Source organism: Oncorhynchus gorbuscha, linkage group LG10 (assembly GCF_021184085.1).
Source record: "Oncorhynchus gorbuscha isolate QuinsamMale2020 ecotype Even-year linkage group LG10, OgorEven_v1.0, whole genome shotgun sequence".
In the NCBI taxonomy this organism is placed as follows: Eukaryota; Metazoa; Chordata; class Actinopteri; order Salmoniformes; family Salmonidae; genus Oncorhynchus; species Oncorhynchus gorbuscha.
This window is the reverse complement of record NC_060182.1, coordinates 78,627,531-78,651,097: the sequence shown is the minus strand read 5'-3', so window position 1 is coordinate 78,651,097 and position 23,567 is coordinate 78,627,531. Positions and strand designations below refer to the sequence as shown.

The window sequence follows — 23,567 nt, the reverse complement described above, 5'->3', positions numbered from 1 at the left end:
AGGAAATGGGAGGGGAGGGGAGGAGAGGAAGAAGAAGAGGGGAGGGTAATGGAGGGGCGTAGAGGAAATATTATATTATTAAATGGGAGGGGAGGGGAGGAGAGGAAGAAGAAGAGGGGGGTAGGGTAATGGAGGGGCGTAGAGGAAATGGGAGGGGAGGGGAGGGGAGAGGAAGAAGAAGAGGGGAGGGTAATGGAGGGGCGTAGAGGAAATGGGAGGAGAGGAATAAGAAGAGGGGAGGGTAATGGAGGGGCGTAGAGGAAATGGGAGGGGAGGAGAAGGAAGAAGAAGAGGGGAGGGTAATGGAGGGGCGTAGAGGAAATGGGAGGGGAGGAGAAGGAAGAAGAGGGGAGAGTAATGGAGGGGCGTAGAGGAAATGGGAGGGGAGGAGAGGAATAAGAAGAGGGGAGGGTAATGGAGGGGCGTAGAGGAAATGGGAGGGGATGAGAGGAGAGGAAGAAGAGGGGAGGGTAATGGAGGGGCGTAGAGGAAATGGGAGGGGAGGAGAGGAATAAGAAGAGGGGAGGGTAATGGAGGGGCGTAGAGGAAATGGGAGGGGAGGAGAGGAATAAGAAGAGGGGAGGGTAATGGAGGGGCGTAGAGGAAATATTATATTATTAAATGGGAGGGGAGGGGAGGAGAGGAAGAAGAAGAGGGGAGGGTAATGGAGGGGCGTAGAGGAAATGGGAGGGGAGGGGATGAGAGGAAGAAGAGGGGAGGGTAATGGAGGGGCGTAGAGGAAATGGGAGGGGAGGTGAGGAAGAAGAAGATGATACAACAGGATAAAGGAGGTCAGTAGCGCAGAAGAAGGAAAATGGGACAGGAGAGAGGAGGAAGAAATGAAGGATTAGGCAGGGAAGGAGCGGTACAGCGGGGTAGAGCGAGCAAGGAAACGATTGGAAAAAAGCAAAAAGAAGACAAAGACAACAGGAGAGAGAAGAGATAAGAGGTGTGAGCAGTGACAAGGCTAAGAGGGAATCAATAGAAGGTGCGCACAGAACAGACAGAAGCACCATCTATACACACTCAATACAGTCAGGACACACACACACACACACACACACACACACACACACACACACACACACACACACACACACACACACACACACACACACACACACACACACACACACACACACACACACACACACACACACACACACACACACACACACACACACACACACACACACACACACACACACAATGATTCCACTTACCATAGTTATCATCTATAGTTACATACCTTGTGTGTGCTCTGACTGGACTCATAAAAGACTTAATAGACAAAAAAAATCTGCTGAACATTCCAGATGTACTGAACACACCAAGAAGGCAAAGAACCCGTGTTACAATAAGTTAGTGCTCAGGAACGCACAGAGGAAGTTTCTGGTTAGAACAAACCAAATCATTTAGAGTGTTAGTGAAAAGGCTTGGGCCTGTCTGGCCTGGCCTGTCTGGCCTGCTATGGTGGAAGCGTGCAAGGACTGAGGTTCACGTTAATGTTAGATAGACGTCCAACTGACAACATGATGGAGCAGATACAAGAAACAGGGACAAAGTGAGAGAAGCAGATTTGGTCAGTGGAGAGAGAGACATACAGAGACACACAGAGAGGTATCGTGAGAAGTAGAGTGGTCATAACATTGTTACAAGTCAATCAGAACGAAGCGGCAGCAGAGGTCGCGTCAGTTTGTTAGCTGTGGGGTTTCCTGGAGTCTTACCTTTAGATATACACAAGTGATAGATTATGATCTACAGGGGGAAACATAAGACAAAGGAAAATAAAACAAAAAACAAAATTAAAATGGCAAACCAAAAAAAGAAAGAGAAATAAAATGAAAATAACAACAAAAAAGAAGCATAACAGAAATATGATCATTTGCGGTTTGGAGGAGCAGAGAGTCCGTGGTGGACTGGTGTTATCAACACGGGCAATAATTCATCAAGACACGGTTTTGGAGCTGAAAAACACTCATCATTTCATTCTGTACTAGGAGAACTAAAGTTCAGGAAAGCACATGTCAGTGCCACTATAATTACATTACAACATTAGCATAATAATATCAGGTATTTTTAAGTCAAAAAACATGTTTATTTTTCTCATTATGTGGAGAAAAGAACATGCACAGACATGCAGGTGCATGGTAAAAGTTGAATAACATGAGAAAAAATAAGAAACTCGCACACACTTATTAAGCTTTACATATCGGCCTCGTCAGAGCCTTTGTGAGTATTTTTAATTTGCACTTTTATGTAGACATTGCTCCACCCACATCCGTTCAATGCATCGAATGGGGTTGAGTCGAGGGAAAATAAAACACGTGTTGCCAAATATAACAATGCGCATTTCATAAGTATTCTAATAAAGTGTGTACATAAAATGTATTAAACACATCTGTAAATCCACAAAGAGGACATCAACATATCAAGTAAGTTTTCAAAAATCATTGGGTACAGTGCAAGAAATGTACAGATTCCAAATATTTGTAGACATATAGAGTATCAGCCAAAAGTTTGAAGACACCTATTCATTCAAGGGTTTTTCTTGACTTTTACTGTTTTCTACATTGTAGAATAAACTATGAAATAACACACATGGGATCATGTAGTAACAAAAACGTTGTTAAACAAATCAAAATATATTTTAGATTCTTCAAAGTAGCCACCCTTTGCCTTGACAGCTTTGCACACTTTTGACATTCTCTCAACCAGCTTCATGAGGAATGCTTTTCCAACAGTCTTGAAGGAGTTCCCACATATACTGGGCACTTGTTCCTGCTTTTTATTCACTCTGTGGTCCAACTCATCCCAAACCATCGTAATTGGGTTAAGGTCGGGTGATTGTGGTATTTGGTATTTTTGGTATTTGATTAGGATCCCCATCAGCAGGTTGCAAAAGCAGCAGCTACTTTTCCTGGGGTCCACACAAAACAGGAAACATTACATAATACAGAACACCAATAGACAAGAACAGCACAAGGACAGAACTACATACATTTTGGAGGCCAGGTCATCTGATGCAGCACTCCATCACTCTCCTTCTTTGTCAAAAAGCCCTTACACAGCCCGGAGGTGTGTTGGGTCATTGTCCAGTTGAAAAACAAATGATAGCCACACTAAGCGCCAACCAGATGGGATGGCGTATCGCTGCAGAATGCTGTGGTAGCCATGCTGGTTAAGTGTGCCTTGAATTATAAATAAATCACAGACAGAGTCACCAGTAAAGCATTCCCACACCATCACACCTCCTCCTCCATGCTTCACGGTGGGAACTACACATGCAGAGATCATCTGTTCATCTACTTTGTGTCTCACAAAGACATGGCAGCTGGAACCAAAAATCTAAAATCTTCTTCGCATTGGTGTCCTTTAGTAGTGGTTTCTTTGCAGCAATTCGACCATGAAGGCCTGATTCCAGCAGTCTCCTCTGAACAGTTTATGTTGAGATGTGTCTGTTACTTGAACTCTGTGAAGCATTTATTTCAGCTGCAATTTCTGAGGCTGGTAACTCTAATGAACTTATCTTCTGCAGCAGAGGTAACCCTGGGTCTTCCTTTCCTGTGGCGGTTCTCATGAGAGCCACTTTCATAAAGGTGCTTGATGGTTTTTGCAACTGCACTTGAAGAAACTTTCACATTTTTTGAAAATGTCCAGATTGACTGACCTTCATGTCTTAAAGTAATGATGGACTGTTATTTCTCTTTGCTTATTTGAGCTGTTCTTGCCATAATATGGACTTGGTCTTTTACCAAATAGAGCTACCTTCTGTATACCACCCCTACCTTGTCACAACACAACGGATTGGCTCAAACTCATTAAGAAGGAAAGAAATACCACAAATGAACTTAAATTATATTTTGATTTGTTTAACACTTTGTTTGGTTACTACATGATTCCATATGTGTTATTTCATAGTTTTGATGTCTTCAATATTATTATACAATGTAGAACATAGTAAAAATAAAGAAAAACTGAATGAGTAGGTGTGTCCAAACCTTTTTACTGCTAAGTGGCTACATGTTACAGTACACGCATGTAGAAAATGAAAGGGTCACCCAGCCAGAAGACTAGTCAACTAGTCAATAAGAATACTATACTGTGACACAGAGCTGTTCTCGCTCTGTTCTCATATTTCTAATGTTAGTCACAGATGGAAGATGATGTGTGCTCATAAAGCAGTAAATTACAGTAAGAGAATAAAATAAATACACTTAAAACAATATACCCAGTACCAGACAATGAGGCTGGAGAGAGAATCAATGTGATATGAGAACATGGGAAGACCAAAAATGCCCTGGGCCTGGCAGAGCACTTATCACCCCAGGAGAGAGAGGGGGATACACGTGGCTAACTGTTCTATCTAGGGGAAACACTGTATTCAGTATGTATTTTATAATAATTTAAAAAGACTGTTGAGGTGTATAGAAGACACAACTAGTGTGGTTAAGGTCATTATGGCAAGTAGTGTGGTTAAGGTCATTATGGCAAGTAGTGTAGTTAAGGTCATTATGGCAAGTATACTCAGACAGACTGAGTATACAGTGATCTTACCTGGGTCTGACGGCAGGTGGAGGCAGGGAGCGGGGCAGAAGACTCTTGCTGCATAGTCCTCGAAGGTGGTTGGCTCCAGGTGGTGCTGTACGATGGTCTCCAGGTAACGCGCTCTCTCCTCGTAGCTGGGCCAAAGGTCAAGGGTCAAAGGTCATTCAGCAGGAGACACAGAACACATAAGGATTACAAGACCTCTCTCAAAAACCAAATAGAAATTAGAGACTGGGAGGAACAAACAACGCCCTTCGGGACGGCATTACCTGGTGCAGCACTGTACCCACCTACCTACTCTACAGTCTAGATCAAATCTCAGCCTCTCATCTATTACCCCCCCCACCTCTCTCTTTTCTCTGTCAACCAAATAAGTCTCCCTAATCAGACTCTCTGGCCATAATGACAACTATCCACTGCCATTAGGCGCTCCTAGGTAAAAAGAGACGAAAGACACGCAACCATCTCCGTCCGACCCATAATATCAAAAGTGTATTAGGAACCTATCATTGGCTTTTGAATATCATGACATTTGGCAACAGTGGCCTTTTTACTGTCTCTATTACCCAGTTAAGTAAAAATGATGGTATTCTGTTAATGGATTGGATTGGATTAGAGTTGAGATGTTGCATATGGGTTTTCTACATGAATACGGCAGGCAGAGAGGAGAGAGAAGCGGGGAGAGAGAGGAACAGAACGTATAGGAGAAAGCGAGAGAAAGCAATGGAGAGAGAGAAAGGGTGAGGAACTCCTCTCCTGCTGGGGTGAGGAAGGGGAGAGGATATTTTGGGAGCAGCCCTGTGCGCTGTGTATCTAGGGGTGAGGAGCTGCTTGGCGTGAGCTGACACGAGGAACAATTGCCAAACAGACTCTCTCACACACAAGGAAGTGTAAGAGGCTGCACAGCAGGGGGAGAACAGCACTCCAGTGGATCTGCCGCCTGCCTTTTCCTGTTTCCCAGCACCCCACTTCCTGCTCGCTGTTAGAGCAACCAGAAATGCTGCTCAGACAGGGCGATGGCTGTGAGAAGCAGGGAGTGTGTGTGTTGTGTGAGACAGTAACTGTGTGTGTGGCACAGTAATAATGATCAAGTTAATGCACGTCTGTCAGCAGGCACCAGATCAGACTCCTTAAAACCTCTCCCATTTCATGCCACTTGCAGAGAAAAAAGACGCCCCACACGCCTCTGACACAGAGAGACAACATGTCACACTGACACCAGGGCACTAACACTGGGAGGAAAACAACATCAAAAACCAATCACCTCTCTTGATGGATGTTGGAGATTGAGTGCCTCATCAAGCCAACAGGTTTACTGTTTACCTGCTCCATTTAATTCAAACATCTCACAAGAACATACGTCTATTGAGTCTTGATATCAGTATCTCAGCCTTTCACTACACCCATGTTACTGTGTGAGGTTCCAACCCAATAACAGAGCCTGGCAGTGTTTCTTATGGACCGATAGGTGTACAGTATCAGTATTGTATATCAGCCTTATTCACGGCAACCATGTAAGTCACTGTGTGAGGTGCTGTGTCTGGCGGCCTCGAGGTAGGTAAACAGACACGTGTCTGGTCAGACCAGGGCAGCTGTGCCTGACATCAGCTTGGAGAAGTGAGGATGAGCAGCTCCACTGCTGTGTTATTTAATGGTAATCATCATTTCAGCCTCCTTATCCTTTCTCTTCCATCTTGTTCTCCCCCTGTCCCTGCCCTGCGTGATGTGCTGCTAATGCCACCCTGTCAGCACGACAACTAATCCCTTCGCACTGTTGACTTGAGATGCTCTTTTGTGCGTCTGTAAAAAAAAACGAGGTGAAGAAAAAAATGTTTTTTTAAACCATCAAATAGGCCCTGGCCTCAGCTCCGTCTGCTAATATACGGGAATTGAATTTTTGATGTGTATTTCTTTTAACAGCTTGTTAAAGAAGAAAAGTGTCTTTAGGTTTTTCTCTCCAGCCTTACAGCCTCTCGAGTGGGGATAGGAGCAGTAGAGAGGAGAGAGGAGAGGAGTGAGGGGGAAGGAGAGGGGTCTTTTGTGTATTACCAGAAACTAATTTTCCCTGTGGATGAAAGGAAAAAAGAGAAAATGCTCCTGCCCCCCCCACCAAGCTTTTCATTGTCACTGTGCTCAACTCCCGGCTCTCGGAGGAAAGAGGACAAATTGCTAGTGAAGAGACACCAGAAGCGAGCTTGTTAGCACATTATGGGTGGTGGAGGGTGTGTGTTTGCGTGTGTGGTGGAGGGTGTGTGTCTCAATGTGTGTGTGTGTTGGATGGTGCCTGTCTGTGTGTGTGTGTGTGTGTGTGTGTGTGTGTGTGTGTGTGTGTGTGTGTGTGTGTGTGTGTGTGTGTGTGTGTGTGTGTGTGTTGGATGGTGTGTGTCTGTGTGTGTTGGATAGTGTGTGTCCGTGTGTCTGTGTGAAGGGGACCATGGTGGGCTACAGGAACAGTTCCCTGGCGTCGTGTTAATTCAGCACACAGAACATACTGCTGCTGATAGCCTCCAAATGTATGCCTTTTCTCCTTTTTCCCTGTGCCCAACCTCCCTCCTTCCCTGTGCTGAAGGAGTGAGTGTGCCAGGAGAAGGAGAGAGCTGCCAGTCCTCCCCAGAGGAGGAGGGAGAGAGCGCTGTGTTGCTCTGAACAAGACATGGCTCTCCTCTATTTGGAGGAGATTCAGGACCAAGAGCGTCTCGCCACTGAGCAGAGCTCACAGAGAGAACACAGACCCAACATCGACCTGTGCACTTCAGTCAGAGCTCAGAGAGAACACAGGCCCAACATCGACCTGTGCACTTCAGTCAGAGCTCAGAGAGAACACAGGCCCAACATCGACCTGTGCACTTCAGAGCTCACAGAGAGAACACAGGCCCAACATCGACCTGTGCACTTCAGAGCTCACAGAGAGAACACAGGCCCAACATCAACCTGTACACTTCAGAGCTCACAGAGAACACAGGCCCAACATCAATCTGTACACTTCAGAGCTCACAGAGAACACAGGCCCAACATCAACCTGTACACTTCAGAGCTCACAGAGAACACAGGCCCAACATCAACCTGTACACTTCAGAGCTCACACACAATGACATGGATGAGGACAAGGATGACAGGAAAGGAGGGAGAAGTGACCTGTGAGACAAAGCAGACAATATGAATGTACCCTACAGAGAGCACATATCAGGCTTTTGTGCCCAGTGAGTCAAATAGCATTCCCTTCTTTAAATGGGCCACAATTGGAAACAGTATGGCCCCCTGGTAATTACAACTGCAAATGAGAGGGGAAAGGTGTACACCTAGCTAGGGGATCAAACTGACACCTACAGGATGTCACCCCCCCTTCACATCAATTTCTATTATTGGAACCTAACAGTCCTCCTTGGGGTATTGCATTGCTGGCATCTTCAAAAAGAAAACACAGTAAGAATGTGGAGAGCCCGGACGGAAGAGCCTACTGTTCTAATGTGAGACGAGAGCAGAGCATCGCTACAAAGAGAAAAAGTGGGGACATGTTTCCCAGTCTCAGTAACTATCCCTCTACACTGCTTCAACACAGCTCTGCAATCAGGCCCCACTATCCCAGTCAGGCCCCACTACCAAACAGAGAGCCAATCTGCCAGTCAGGCCCCACTACCAAACAGAGACACAATCTTCCAGTCAGGCCCCACTACCAAACAGAGACACAATCTGCCAGTCAGGCCCCACTACCTAACAGAGACACAATCTGCCAGTCAGGCCCCACTACCTAACAGAGAGCCAATCTGCCAGGCAGGCCCCACTACCAAACAGAGAGCCAATCTGCCAGTCAGGCCTCACTACCAAACAGAGACACAATCTGCCAGTCAGGCCCCACTACCCAACAGAGAGCCAATCTGCCAGTCAGGCCCCACTACCAAACAGAGACACAATCTGCCAGTCAGGCCCCACTACCAAACAGAGACACAATCTGCCAGTCAGGCCCCACTACCAAACAGAGACACAATCTGCCAGTCAGGCCCCACTACCAAACAGAGACACAATCTGCCAGTCAGGCCCCACTACCTAACAGAGACACAATCTGCCAGTCAGGCCCCACTACCAAACAGAGACACAATCTGCCAGTCAGGCCCCACTACCAAACAGAGACACAATCTGCCAGTCAGGCCCCACTACCAAACAGAGACACAATCTGCCAGTCAGGCCCCACTACCAAACAGAGAGTCAATATGGACACGATCATCAACCCAGTTAGAACGGGAGGATACACATTACATTCAACATCTCCTGACAATTATGTCCATCCACTGCAGCATCCGATGCAGGTATAACTGATATTCTTCAAGAATCAATGTGTATATGGTTAATTTAAAATGATCATAAACAGCTGTGCATATCACAGAGTGGGCCTTTAGGTGAAGGTCAGGGGTTTTGACACATTTATCCTAAATAACCCCAGATCAGACACATGACTCGCATCAGTCAACGGACCAGCGACTACAAGAATCCCAGGGCTCCACATTGCTCATCTCACAGCCCAAGAATGATCAAATTGAATTTTGATGAAAATATGGGGCAGCAGAAACGGACCCAATATCAGTGATTCTAACTGACAGTGTTCGTACAGCTACCTGCTTTATTCTGCACCATAGGGCAATGGGAGAGAGAACAGAGCAGAGAGAGAAAAAGAGGGGGAGAAAAAACATCACATAAATAATTGAATTTGACGAGTTTTACAGACTATGATTACAGAAATCTATGTGTGCCCTGAAGTGCAGGGTAATCGGTTTATTCCCCCATCTGATGGCTGCGATATAGAGGGTCTAACAGTGATTTTATTACTGTTAGGAGGACGGAGGGAGCTGCGGTTGACTGCCATAGCCCTCCTTGTCATTACAGCCAATGTCCCCCTCGCTCCCTCCATCGCCAGCCCCCAGATGGGAGGAGAAATAGCCCAGCTAATGCTCCTCCGCCTGGGGCCACACAGTCACAGATCTGGGGCCCTCTGGAGTCAGATCCACTCCTATTAATCTCCTACCAAACCGAATTGGAGGGCTGCCTATGAAATATGGCTCCAGGACTTGAAGCCCTGATTTATCTCTCGATCATTCTGCCCTCCCCCTCCCCAGGGGATGGGGAGATGGTGCTCACTGCTCACACTGCCTGCTGACACAAATTCAACATTTACTTCATGTTTAAAGGCGAAGCGGAGCGATTGCTAACGTTCTCACGGGCAGGAGGAAACACATACATGGGAATAATGATTCAGGAACTAGAGGAGGGAAGTTTACATGCATACATGTATGTCAATTTTTTTTCTCTGAACTGTGCTCTGTATGTAGGAGAATCTGTTATAAATAATCTGTTTATTTAGCCAATACATGTATTCAGAGAATACATTCATTTTAACCATACATTCACAGTAGATGTCGACCGATTAATCGGAATGGCCGATTAATTAGGGCCGATTTCAAGTTTTCATAACAGTCGGAAATCTGTATTTCTTTTTTTTACACCTTTATTTAACTAGGCAAGTAAGTTAAGAATACATTCTTATTTTCAATGACGGCCTAGGAGCGGTGGGTTAGCTGCCTTGTTCAGGGGCAGAACGACAGATTTTTACCTTGTCAGCTTGGGGATTCAATCTTGCAACCTTACAGTTAACTAGTCCAACGCTCTAACCACCGGCCTCTCATTGCACTGCCTGCCTGTTACACGAATGCAGTAAGAAGCCAAGGAAAGTTGCTAGCTAGCATTAAACTTAGCTTATAAAAAACAATCAATCAATCAATCATAATCACTAGTTATAACTACACATGGTTGATGATATTACTAGTTTATCTAGCGTGTCCTGCATTGCATATAATCGATGCAGTGCGCATTCGCGAAAAAGGACTGTCGTTGCTCCAACGTGTACCTCACCATAAACATCAATGCCTTTCTTAAAATCAATACACAGAAGTATATATTTTTTAAACCTGCATATTTAGTTAATATGGCCTGCTAACATGAATTTCTTTTAACTTTTGTGTCACTTCTCTTGCAAGAGAGTCAGGGTATATGCAGCAGTTTGGGCCGCCTGGCTCGTTGAGAACTGTATGAAGACTATTTCTTCCTAACAAAGACAGCCAACTTCGCCAAACGGGGGATGTTTTATCAAAGGCACATTTGCGAAAAAAGCACAATCATTGCACGACTGTACCCAATCATAAACACCAATGCCTTTCTTAAAATCAATACACAGAAGTATATATTTTTAAACCTGCATATTTTGCTCAAATAAATCCAGGTTAGCAGGCAATATTGAAATTGTGTCACTTCTCTTGCGTTCATTGCACGCAGAGTAAGGGCATATGCAACAGTTTGGGCCGCCTGGCTCGTAGCGAACTAATTTTCCAGAATTTTACGTAATTATAACATAACATTGAAGGTTGTACAATGTAACAGCAATATTCAGACTTAGGGATGCCACCCATTAGATAAAATACGGAACGGTTCCGTATTTCACTAAGCATTCATTCAAACAGCACTTTTGTGCGTCTTGCCAGCAGCTCTTCGCTGTGCTTCAAGCATTGAGCCGTTTATGACTTCAAACCTATCAACTCCCGAGATTAGGCTGGTGTAACCGATGTGAAATGGCTAGCTAGTTAGCGGGGTGCGCGCTAATAGCGTTTCAAACGTCACTCGCTCTGAGACCTTGAAGTAGTTGTTCCCCTTGCTCTGCAAGGGCCGCGGATTTTGTGGAGCGATGGGTAACGATGCTTCGAGGGTGGCTGTTGCCAATGTGTTGCTGTTTCGAGCCCAGGTAGGGGCGAGGAGATGGACGGAAACTATACTGTTACACTGGCAATACTAAAGTGCATATAAGAACATCCAATAGTCAAAGGTATACAAACACATACACACAGCTCATCTCAGAGCCTGTAGCTGACCTGCAGCGAACCCCCGCCTCAAAATAATAGTAGAGAGAAGTTTGCATACACTCAATTAGTATCTGGTAGCATTGCCTTTAAATAGTTGAACTTGAGTCAAATGTTTCAGGTAGCCTTCCACAAGCTTCCTACAATAAGTTGGGTGAATTTTGGCCCATTACTCCTGACAGAGCTGGTGTAACTGAGTCAGGTTTGTAGCTTGGCTCTCTCACACATGCTTTTTCAGTTCTGCGCACAAATGTTCTATAGTCAGGGTTTTGTGTTGGCCACTCCAATACCTTGACTTTGTTTTCCTTAAGACATTTTGCCACAACTTTGGAAGTATACTTGGGGTCATTGTCCATTTGGAAGACCCATTTGCGACAAAGTTTTAACTAGCGTGTCCTGGGTTGCATATAATCGATGCTGTGCGCATTCGCGAAAAAGGACTGTCGTTGCTCCAACGTGTACCTCACCATAAACATCAATGCCTTTCTTAAAATCAATACACAAGTATATATTTTTTAAACCTGCATATTTAGTTGGAAACTGTTGATTTGCACTTTTCGCACCAAAGTAACGTTCATATCTCGCTCTGGATAAGAGCGTCTGCTAAATGACTTAAATGTAAATATCTAGGAGACAGAACGTGTCTCCTTCCTGAGCAGTATGACGGCTGCGTGGTCCCATGGTGTTTATACTTACATACTATTTTGTACAGATGAACGTGGTACCTTCGGGCGTTTGGAAATTGCTCCCAAGGATGAACCAGACTTGTGGAGGTCTACAGTTTTTTTCTGAGCTCTTGGTTGATTTCCCCATGAAGTCAAGCAGAGGCACTGAGCTTGAAGGTCGGCCTTGAATACATCCACAGATACACCTCCAATTGATTCAACTGATGTCAATTAGTCTATCAGAAGCTTCTAAAGCCATGACGTCATTTTCTGGAATTTTCCAAGCTGTTTAAAGGCACAGTCAACAGTGTATGTAAACTTCTGACCCACTGGAATTGTGATACAGTGAATTATAAGTGAAATAATCTGTCTGTAAACAATTGTTGGAAAAATGACTTGTGTCATGCACAAAGTAGATGTCCTAACCGATTTGCCAAAACTATAGTTTGTTAACAAGAAATGTGTGGAGTGGTTGAAAAACGAGTTTTAATGACACTAACCTAAGTGTATGTAAACTTCCGACTTCAACTGTATACACTAACTGTTATCAGCTGTATAAATAGGCATAAATACGGCATTAGGAAAATAATTATGCATAGGAAAAGAATGTGCTCGTCAACATATCTTGATTTCATTTTACATTAGAACGCAATTAGATTGATTACTAGATCTAATATTTCTTAACTAAATTGAATCGACTGCTTTTTGAGAGAGCACGGAAGTAGAGTGATACATCTGAATTAGTGTACAGATGATGTCTGTGCTAAAGAAATAAATCTGAGTCAACAGCATCAGTGGTCAGGAGGACAGAGTGGCTAGGGTCAGAGCCAATCAGAACAAACAGAGAGAAGAAGAGTGGGAGAGCAAGATTAGTTGTGAGCCCGCCTCCCCTTTCCTTTATTTACTCCCACCTTCTTTGACAGGAAACAATTAGCTAAGCCCCCCCCCCACCCCTACACACTTTCGCTGTCTCTCTCACACACACACATACACCAGGCTGCTGCGGTACTGGAACACAATGGGGCCCATTGTGGGAGCTGGCAGTGTGTGGCTGCGCCTGGCTGTGTTTGTGTGTGTGTGAGAAGGGGGAGAGTGGAGACAAAAGGAGCCCATGCCCAAACCTTTAATCAGCTCAGTTAGGGAGGGAGGGATGAAAGCACTGACCTAACCCCCCCCCCCCCCCCACCTCTCTCCTCACCTCCCTCCCCCTACCCCCTCCCTCTGCCTCTCCCCCTCCACTATCATGCTCCACCATATATCATGCTCCACCATATGCTGACCCCAGCAGCAGGGCAGTTACCGCTGCCAATCAGAAGCCAGAATGTGTGTGAGAGAGCGAGTGAGAGAGGCTGCCCCTACTGCCAGTCTCTTGCTGGCTCACATTCACACACCACTGGACTGGCAGGGCCAATGGTGAAATCGCTTAGTGACTCTCCTCTCTCTCTCTCCCCTTCATCCTCCTCCTCAACCAACATTGTTTCTCCGGCTCCACAATCGGCCATTGACAGATGGAAGTTGGCTGTGGCTCACAGTTACATTTGACTCTACCTTCAGCCTTCCAAACAGCTTGAGAGCAGTCCCTCATCCCCAGCCTCAAGCCAGACAGATCAGATGGGCAAAATAGAGGGAGACGTGTGTGTGTGTAAGGGGGTGAGTGAGACCGGAGGTTGTTGAATGTTATCAGGGGGCCTCAGCTCGGATGGACCACATGGTCCAACAGCTGTAGAGGGGGTCCTGTAGAGGTGGTAGATGGTCAAGCCCCTGGCCCCAAGGCCAGAGAGGTCAACCTAGCTTTAATCACCCCCAAACATTCTAACACTAACTAAACAGTGTGGTAACAGCTAACCTGTCCTGTGCTGATCTAGCAAACATCTTTACCCCAACCATGACCTTCACTACACTAAAAACATGTCAATCACACAGCCCCCAAATGCACTGGGAGGCAGTGGGAAGGAGGGCTGAGGATCTAGAGGATGTGTGTTGTGTGTGACTGCTGCAGAACAGATCCCCAAACTGGCTGGTTGGTGTGAATGCAAGCGCACAACAAGGTTTCTGTTATGAAAATTTGGCGATGGACAATGTGACTGGGAAGATTTGAATTTACCAGCCATTTGAGGGAGTCTACTAACCACAATGATCAGGATGACAAAAATCACATTTGGATTATGGTTTATACATATCATCAGAACATGCAACTCATGCAATGAAGCAGCCAACAAAACATAATTAAAAAAAATGTTGTGCCAAAATTCAATTTGCAGGAAAACACCATTCTAAACCGCTCGCCTGATAGCGGTTCCATATGTGACAGGGATGAACATCTCTACTACAAACTTAGAAAGAGGGGCAATCTAACCATCCAACAACTAGAATGGGTTGCGAATATGATTACAATCTGCCTCTGGCTTCTGGAAAACGAAAGAAAGTTGATATGAAAACCAATAGAATAGGAGAGAAATGGTATAGCGGTGGGTCCAATAGGGAAGTAAATTAAATCGAGGATAATTAGCCTCTTTAAAAAAAATGCTGTGTATCGTTTCAAATCACAAGCTCGTAGGCCTAAACCTATTTGGGAATCGCGCGCGTGGCAATAGGCGTAGCTCATTACTGAGATGCGGCTGTCAGTGAAAAGCATCTAAAATATGTGTCTTGACTATAATTTTAAATGTTGAGACAAGAAGGGGAGGGGTGTGTGGTGAAAATGGACTCAAGGTGTCGAAAGCATTCCACAGGGATGCTGGCCCATGATGACTCCAATGCTTCTCACAGTTGTCAAGTTGGCTGGATGTGTCTTGGGTGGTGGACCATTCTTAAACGGGAAACTGTTGACCGTGAAAAACCCAAATGAAACTGTTCCAGTACTTGACAAACCGGTGCGCCTGGCACCTACTACCGTACTCTGTTCAAAGGCAATTCAATCGTTTGTCTTTCCCATTCACCATACGAATGGCACGCATACACAATCCACATTTCAATTGTCCCATGGCTTAAAAATCCTTCTTTAACCCGTCTCCTCCCATTCATCTGCACTGATTGAAGTGGATATAACAAGCGACGCCACTAAGGAATCATAGCTTTCACCTGGATTCACCGGGTCAGTCTATGTCATGGAAAGAGCAGGCATTTACCGTTCTCAATCTGAGTGGAAATGTCGTTTGCAGAGTTTACAACCTGCAACACTTGTAAGAAACAAGTTTTGGTTTAATTCATAACCATCATTTGTGAGATTTGTACATTTGTTCATCTTCTTTTGTTTGGAGAGCTCCATGTGAACAATTAGCATGTGTCTGGTTTCTCTGTCCTGCTCGGAAATGTAGAAAATTATTTAACATCAATTGCGAATGATAATACATTAAAAACTATAGTTCCTCACAGTAAACTGTGAAAAATCTCTCCAACAATCTCCCCCTCGTTAATCACCAATCCTCGTGGTGAAAGAGCAAGGAGTTCAATGCGCTCATTTCTTTAGCCGCCAATGGATCACGGTGCATCAATGTGTCCATATGGCAGAGGCTGGTAATCTCGTATTAGTTGACTTTTAACTTTGAGATTTTTAGCATTTTAATTCACATTTTTATGATTAACCAGGTGACAATAATTTTAAGAAACGAAAACGTTATTATTTAAATTAAACCTTTCTATGAAAATGCGCATCTGAAAAATCTTAACTGGCACACAGAACAGTAGAAATGTTAGGATAACTTATAAGCTTCCCAAACTTGAAACTCACGCGCCGTCTATGAAGTCTTCATATAATAATTCCCATGGATGGATTTTGCCTATAGGCTACTTTAGAGTAAGGTAAGACATGAATCGTAATATGAAATAAAGCATACAGGTTTCAAACAATCAGGTATGTTTTCAAAATGCACACTGCCTCCAGCTCACATTGTACAGTAGTGGGTGACCCGCTGATAGCCTTTTGCCTGCAGTAGAATGGTGAGAATGGGCGGCGCGCTTCAATTACCAGTTGAGAAATAAAAATAGTAGTTGATGGTCAAATGGATTTACATTGATTCATTTTGGCCAGCAACAGTTTTATTTATTGGCTTTTCATTATTATATATATATTTTTTAAATCGGCCAAAAGCTGGCAATTGAAGGCTAATGGAAACTCTGACACACACACTGGCTTTGGGAAGTAGCAACGGTGCATTCGGAAAGTATTCAGACCCGTTCACTTTTTCCAAATGTCCTTATGTTACAGCCTTATTCTAAAATGGGTTTTTCCCCCTCATCAATCTGTGTTTGGACCCCAGGAAGAGTAGCTGTAATGGGGATCCCTAATAAATACAAATACACAATATCCCATAATGACAATGAAAAAAACTGTTTCTTAGAAATCTTTGCAAATGTATGTGAATATATATATATATATATATATATATATATATATATATATATATATATATATATATAACAACTGAAATATTACATTTATTCAGAATCTTTGCTCAGTACTTTGTTGAAGCACCTTTGGCAATGACTACAGCCTCGAGTCTTCTTGGGTATGACGCTACAAGCGTGGCACACCTTTATGTGGGAAGCTTCTCCTATTCTTCTCTGCAGATCCTCTCAAGCTCTTTCAGGTTGAATGGGGAGCATCGCTGCACAGATATTTTCAGGTCTCTGTACTTTGCTCCAGTCATCTTTCACCCAAACCGGACTTGTCTCCCAGTCTCTGCCACTGAAAAACATCCCCACAGTGTAACGGATGTGAAACGGCTAGCTTAGTTAGCGGTGCGCGCTAAATAGCGTTTCAATCGGTTACGTCACTTGCTCTGAGACCTTGAAGTAGTAGTTCCCCTTGCTCTGCAAGGGCCGCGGCTTTTGTGGAGCGATGGGTAACGATGCTTCATGGGTGACTGTTGTCGATGTGTGCAGAAGGTCCCTGGTTCGCGCCCGGGTATGGGCGAGGGGGACGGACGTAAAGTTATTCTGTTACATTGATGCTGTTGACCCGGATTACTGGTTGCTGCGGAAAAAGGTCAAAAGGGGGTGAGTGTAACGGGTGTGAAACGGCTAGCTTAGTTAGCGTTGTGCGCTAAATAGCGTTTCAATCGGTTACGTCACTTGCTCTGAGACCCTGAAGTAGTAGTTCCCCTTGCTCTGCTCTGTGGAGCGATGGGTAACGATGCTTCGAGGGTTACTGTTGTTGATGTGTGCAGAAGGTCCCTGGTTCACGCCCGGGTATGGGCGGTTTAAAATTATTCTGTTACAACAGCATGATGCTGCCAACACCATGCTTCACTGTAGGGATGGTGACAGGTTTCCTCCAGATGTGACGCTTGGCATTCAGCCAAAATAGTTCAATCTTGGTTTCATCAGACCAGAGAATCTTGTTTTTTTTGTCTTGTCTTGCCTATTACTGAGGAGTGGCTTCCGAGGCTCTCTTGCTCTCTTTCTTCCTCTCTGGCAGTGTTCGCCCAGCAGCTCCATGATGTGCCATGATTCTTAGCACTGCCTGATGCCAGGTACTGTAGCAGCTTTCTGTCATTGGAGTCCACCAGACATTAAGACCAGCAGCAGAAAAACGGGGCCATTTTCTCCCTTTTAAGCACTGATTTCACAGTCATGGCAAATGAGGGATCAGTGAGTGGAGGAGGCAGATGGACGAGCCCCAGGGCCAAGAGGAGGAACTTAGTGTGGAGGAGAGAGAGGGGTCGGCGGGCACGTGCAGGAGAGAAGTACAAGGTGTCAGTGGACGGACGGACGGACGGACGGACAGACAGACAGACAGACAGACAGACAGACAGTGAGAGACAGACAGTGAGAGACAGACAGTGAGAGACAGACAGACAGGCAGACAGTGAGAGACAGACAGACAGACAGTGAGAGACAGACAGACAGACAGACAGACAGACAGACAGACAGACAGACAGACAGACAGACAGACAGACAGACAGACAGACAGACAGACAGACAGACGGACAGACAGTGAGAGACAGACAGTGAGAGACAGACAGTGAGAGACAGACAGACAGGCAGACAGACAGTAAGAGACAGACAGTGAGAGACAGACAGACAGGCAGACAGACAGACAGCCAGACAGACAGCCAGACAGACAGTGAGAGACAGACAGACAGTGAGAGACAGACAGACAGACAGTGAGAGACAGACAGACAGACAGACAGACAGACAGACAGACAGACAGACAGACAGACAGACAGACAGACAGACAGACAGACAGACAGACAGACAGACAGACAGACAGACAGACAGACAGACAGACAGACAGACAGACAGACACAGACAGACAGACAGACAGACAGACAGACAGACAGACAGACAGACAGACAGACAGACAGACAGACAGACAGACAGACAGACAGACAGACAGACAGACAGACAGACAGACAGACAGGGTGGATGGTAGACAGAGAGAGATGTCATGAGCAGATTAGTGGCTGAATTTTTCAGCATGCTTTTACAAAAAGATGGATTTAGAGTTTATTTAGATTTTTTCACAAGGACTTATACAGCAAATACTCGGGCAAACCAACGACCAGCAAAATAAGTACAACAGAAACATGAAAACACCATCCAACCTGGAACTGAGTGAGTAACATTTAGCCTGAAGTTACTTTTAAAGCCAAGAAGAAAAACAAAAATAGATTATTGTAATTTATTTCATAAGGACTGAATGCTAAGTTAAGGCTACCAAGCTTGCTAGGACAAAACAGATCCGGCTGCAACTTCAATTATCACTGAGGTGTGAAGTAAGGGTGTCAAAGCCCTTGAGCCCAACAATGAGAGTTTCACAGCCTCCCCTTCCCAAATGCAGAGGCCTTTGAGGCCCCCTTCTTCATAGCTTCCCTCTGTGCAGAGGTCATCACAATACAGTAACCCTTGGATGTAAAAACATGAGAAGGCACAGAAAGATATTAAGCTCCTCATGGACAATCCAGAGACATTTTTGGCTAATGTCAACCTGAACAAGTCTGGCACAGTACAGGGCAACCCTATACAGTTTCAGATGGACTTCCACAGAATCAAAGAGGGAGCGCAGCAGGAGAAGCGCTCTCTTGAGGAAGACTCCCCCACCTCGAGTGAGTCAGACCAGAACTCTTCTTTAAACAACCCCACAGACGAGCAACCCCAAGCGGAAAGTCAATCTCCCAGCACTACCCCCTCACTGAAATGAAGGATGAATTCACCCAGCTGGAGGTAAGGCAGGTGAAGCTGGAACAGCATGGAACAGCAGGTGAACACACTCCAGTCAGCACAGACCCAGACAACAGTCCAGCACAACAACACCCCCTCAACCAGACCTGGAGGGGGAAAAAGAAATGTCTGCACTCTGGACTATGGTGAGACAACTTCAATAGGAGAAAGAGCAGGAGCGGCTGAAGGAGGTGAGAAAGATGATGTCTGACAGAGAACAACTCATTAGACATCTGGCCACCCCCCCAGAGAAGCCAGCAGAACAGCCCACCTCAGAACCTGACCAAAGTCTTGACACCACAACAGCACAGATAGATGAATAAACCCAAGCCAACCCCCAAGTTAAACAATTGAAAGGCAATGCTACCAAATACGAATTGAGTGTATGTAAACTTCTGACCCACTGAGAATGTGATGAAATAAATAAAAGCTGAAATAAATCATTCTCCCTACTATTATTCTGACATTTCACATTCTTAAAATGAAGTGGTAATCCTAACTGACCCAAGACAGGGAATTTATACTCTGATTAAATGTCATAAATTGTGAAAAACTGAGTTTAAATGTATTTGGCTAAGGTGTATGTAAACTTCAGATTTTTACCCAAACACAGAGTCTTTTAACTTGTGGTGTCCAAACATCCAGCCCCTAGACCTTCTGTCTGAGGACCAACTAGGCTCACCTAGACACATAATAATACACACAGGCACAAACCACCTGAGATCACAGCAGGAAAGGGTGGTCACAGCACTCAAGGGAGTGATTGAAAAAACTTCTTCTACTTTCGCCAACGCACAAGTGTTTATCTCCACACTGCTACCACGCAAAGATTTCAACCCTGCTACCAACACGAGTATTTCCCGTGACTGTGCCTCAAAACCAAATGTTTACCTGGCCCACCACGCCAGAGACTAGACTAGACTAGACTTGAACAGCCTTTACGACAAGGTCCACCTATACAAGGCAGCAGTACCCACCTTCGCCAGGACCCTGCTCACACTTACTGGTCTGAGGCCAAACCACACAACTAAAAACATAGACACTTTATGGAGCACAAAGCTTTCACTGAATAAGATGAAAAACTCCTCCAGAGCGCTCAGAACCTCAGACTGGGGCGAAGGTTCACCTTCCAACAGGACAACGACCCTAAGCACACAGCCAAGACCACGCAGGAGTGGCTTCGGGACAAGTCTCTGAATGTCCTTGAGTGGCCCAGCCAGAGCCCGGACTTGAACCCGATCTAACAGCTGTGGAGAGACTTGAAAATAGCTGTGGAGAGACCTGAAAATAGCTGTGGAGAGACCTGGAAATAGCTGTGGAGAGACCTGAAAATAGCTGTGGAGAGACCTGGAAATAGCTGTGGAGAGACCTGAAAATAGCTGTGGAGAGACCTGGAAATAGCTGTGGAGAGACCTGGAAATAGCTGTGGAGAGACCTGGAAATAGCTGTGGAGAGACCTGGAAATAGCTGTGGAGAGACCTGAAAATAGCTGTGGAGAGATCTGGAAATAGCTGTGGAGAGACCTGGAAATAGCTGTGCAGCGACGCTCCCCATCCAACCTAACAGAGCTTGAGATGATCTGCAGAGAAGAATGGGAGAAACTCCTCAAATACAGGTGTGCCAAGCTTGTAGCATCATACCTAAAAAGATTCAAGGCTGTAATCACTGCCAAAAGGTGCTTCAATAAAGTACTGAGTAAAGGGTCTGAAAACGTATGTAAATGTTAGTTATTTTTTAAAATATAACTTCAAAAACCTGTTTTTGCTTTGTCATTATGATGTATTGTGTGTAGCTTGATGAGGAAAAAAAGCTATTTTATCAATTTTAGAATAAGGCTGTAACGTAACATGTGGAAAAAGTCAAGGGGTCTGAATACTTTCCAAATGCACTGAATTTTCCTCAGATTACTCAGACCCACAAAAAAATTGAAAACAAATCAAATTTTGATAAACTCCCATATATATTGGGTGACATACCAGTGTGCCATCACAGCAGCAAGATTTGTGACCTGTTGCCACAAGAAAAGGGCAACCAGTGAAGAACAAGCACCACTGTAAATACAACTCTAATTTATTTTATTCATTTAACATTTTGTAACTTTTTTGCACATCGTTACTTTGGAAATTTTGTGAGTGTAATGTTTACTGTTAATTTTATATAGTTTATTATCTATTTCACTTGCTTTGGCAATGTAAACTTTTTGCACATGCCAATAAAGCACATTGAAAAGAGAGAGATAGACAGAGACACAGAAAGAGAGAGAGGTACAGGGTGGATGGTAGACAGAGAGAGAGGTACAGGGTGGATGGTAGACAGAGAGAGAGGTACAGGGTGGATGGTAGACAGAGAGAGAGGTACAGGGTGGATGGTAGACAGAGGGAGAGGTACAGAGTGGATGGTGGACAGAGAGAGAGGTACAGGGTGGATGGTGGACAGAGAGAGAGGTACAGGGTGGATGGTAGACAGAGAGAGAGGTACAGGGTGGATGGTAGACAGAGAGAGAGGTACAGGCTGGATGGTAGACAGAGAGAGGTACAGGCTGGATGGTGGACAGAGAGAGAGGTACAGGCTGGATGGTGGACAGAGAGAGAGGTACAGGGTGGATAGTAGACAGAGAGAGAGGTACAGGGTGGATGGTAGACAGAGAGAGAGGTACAGGGTGGATGGTAGACAGAGAGAGGTACAGGCTGGATGGTGGACAGAGAGAGAGGTACAGGCTGGATGGTGGACAAAGAGAGAGGTACAGGGTGGATGGTGGACAAAGCGAGAGACACAGGCTGGATGGTAGACAGAGAGAGAGGTACAGGCTGGATGGTGGACAGAGAGAGAGGTACAGGGTGGATGGTGGACAAAGAAAGAGGTACAGGGTGGATGGTGGACAGAGAGAGAGGTACAGGCTGGATGGTGGACAGAGAGAGAGGTACAGGCTGGATGGTGGACAGAGAGAGAGGTACAGGGTGGATGGTAGACAGAGAGAGAGGTACAGGGTGGATGGTAGACAGAGAGAGGTACAGGCTGGATGGTAGACAGAGAGAGGTACAGGCTGGATGGTGGACAGAGAGAGAGGTACAGGGTGGATGGTAGACAGAGAGAGAGGTACAGGGTGGATGGTGGACAGAGAGAGAGCTACAGGCTGGATGGTGGACAGAGAGAGAGGTACAGGCTGGATGGTGGACAGAGAGCGAGAGAGAAATCAAATCAAATTTGATTTGTAACATGCGCCGAATACAACAGGTAGACCTTAACCAACAATGCAGTTCAAGAAATAGAGGTAAGAAAATAATAAACTAAATAAACTAAAGTAAAAAATAAACCAAAATAAAATAACAATAATGAGGCTATTTAGAGGGGCTACCGGTACTGAGTCAATGTGTGGGGGTACAGGTTAGTTGAGGTAACTTGTAGGTAGGGGTAAAGTGACTATGCATAGATAATAAAACAACGAGTAGCAGCAGTGTAAGAACAAAGGGGGGCACATCAAAGTAACTTGTCCAGGTGGTCATTGGATTAATTGTTCAGCAGTCTTATGGCTTGGGTGTCGAAGCTGTTTTAAGGATTTTTTTGGACCTAGACTTAACGCTTGTCGTGCTATAGCAGAGAGAACAGTCTATGACTTGGGTGAGTGGAGTCTGACAATTTTTTGGGCCTTTCTCTGACACCGCCAAGTATATACAGAGGCAAGAAAGAAAAAAGGCACAACACACCAACATCAAAACCTCATAACTGTAAACAATGGTGGAGGGAGCATTATGGTTTGGGGCTGATTTGCTGCCTCAGGGCCTGGACAGCCTGCTATCAGACAGAAAAATAAATTCCCAAGTTTATCAAAACATTTTGCAGGAGAATGTAAGGCTATCTGTCTGTCAATTGAAGCTCATCAGAAGTTGGGTGATGCAACAGGACAACGACCCAAAACACAGAAATCAACAACAGAATGGCTTCAACAGAAGAAAATATGCCTTCTGAAGTGGCCTAGTCAAAGTCCTGACCTTAACCCGATTTAAAATGCTGTGGCATGACCTCGAGAGCGGTTCACACCAGACATGCTACGAATATCGCTGAACTGAAACCGCTTTGTAAAGACGAATGGTCCAAAATTCCTCCTGACTGTTGTGCAGGTCTGAACTGCAACTACAGAAAATATTTGGTGGAGTTTATTGCTACCAAAGGAGGGTCAACCAACACATACTTTTTCCAACCTACACTGTGAATATTTAAACGGTGTACATGAAAACATATAATTGTTTGTGTGTTATTAGTTTAAGCAGACTGTTTGTATATTGTTGTAACT

The 23,567-nt window shown here is 44.9% G+C and overlaps 1 protein-coding gene across 5 annotated transcripts in view; it reads right to left on the bottom strand.

Moving 5' to 3' along the window:
- The window catches only part of ralgapa1 (Ral GTPase activating protein catalytic subunit alpha 1), a 124,127-nt gene that overhangs the window by 4,544 nt on the left and 96,016 nt on the right, over window positions 1-23,567 (bottom strand). For 4 of the 5 annotated variants that reach the window (XM_046367160.1, XM_046367156.1, XM_046367159.1 and 1 more), the window contains one exon: window positions 4,558-4,682. In XM_046367160.1, the coding sequence (XP_046223116.1) occupies window positions 4,558-4,682 (125 nt within the window). Of the gene's footprint in view, window positions 1-1,727; window positions 1,759-4,557; window positions 4,683-23,567 lie in introns of all 5 variants that reach the window. The other variant, XM_046367158.1, reaches the window with a different exon arrangement.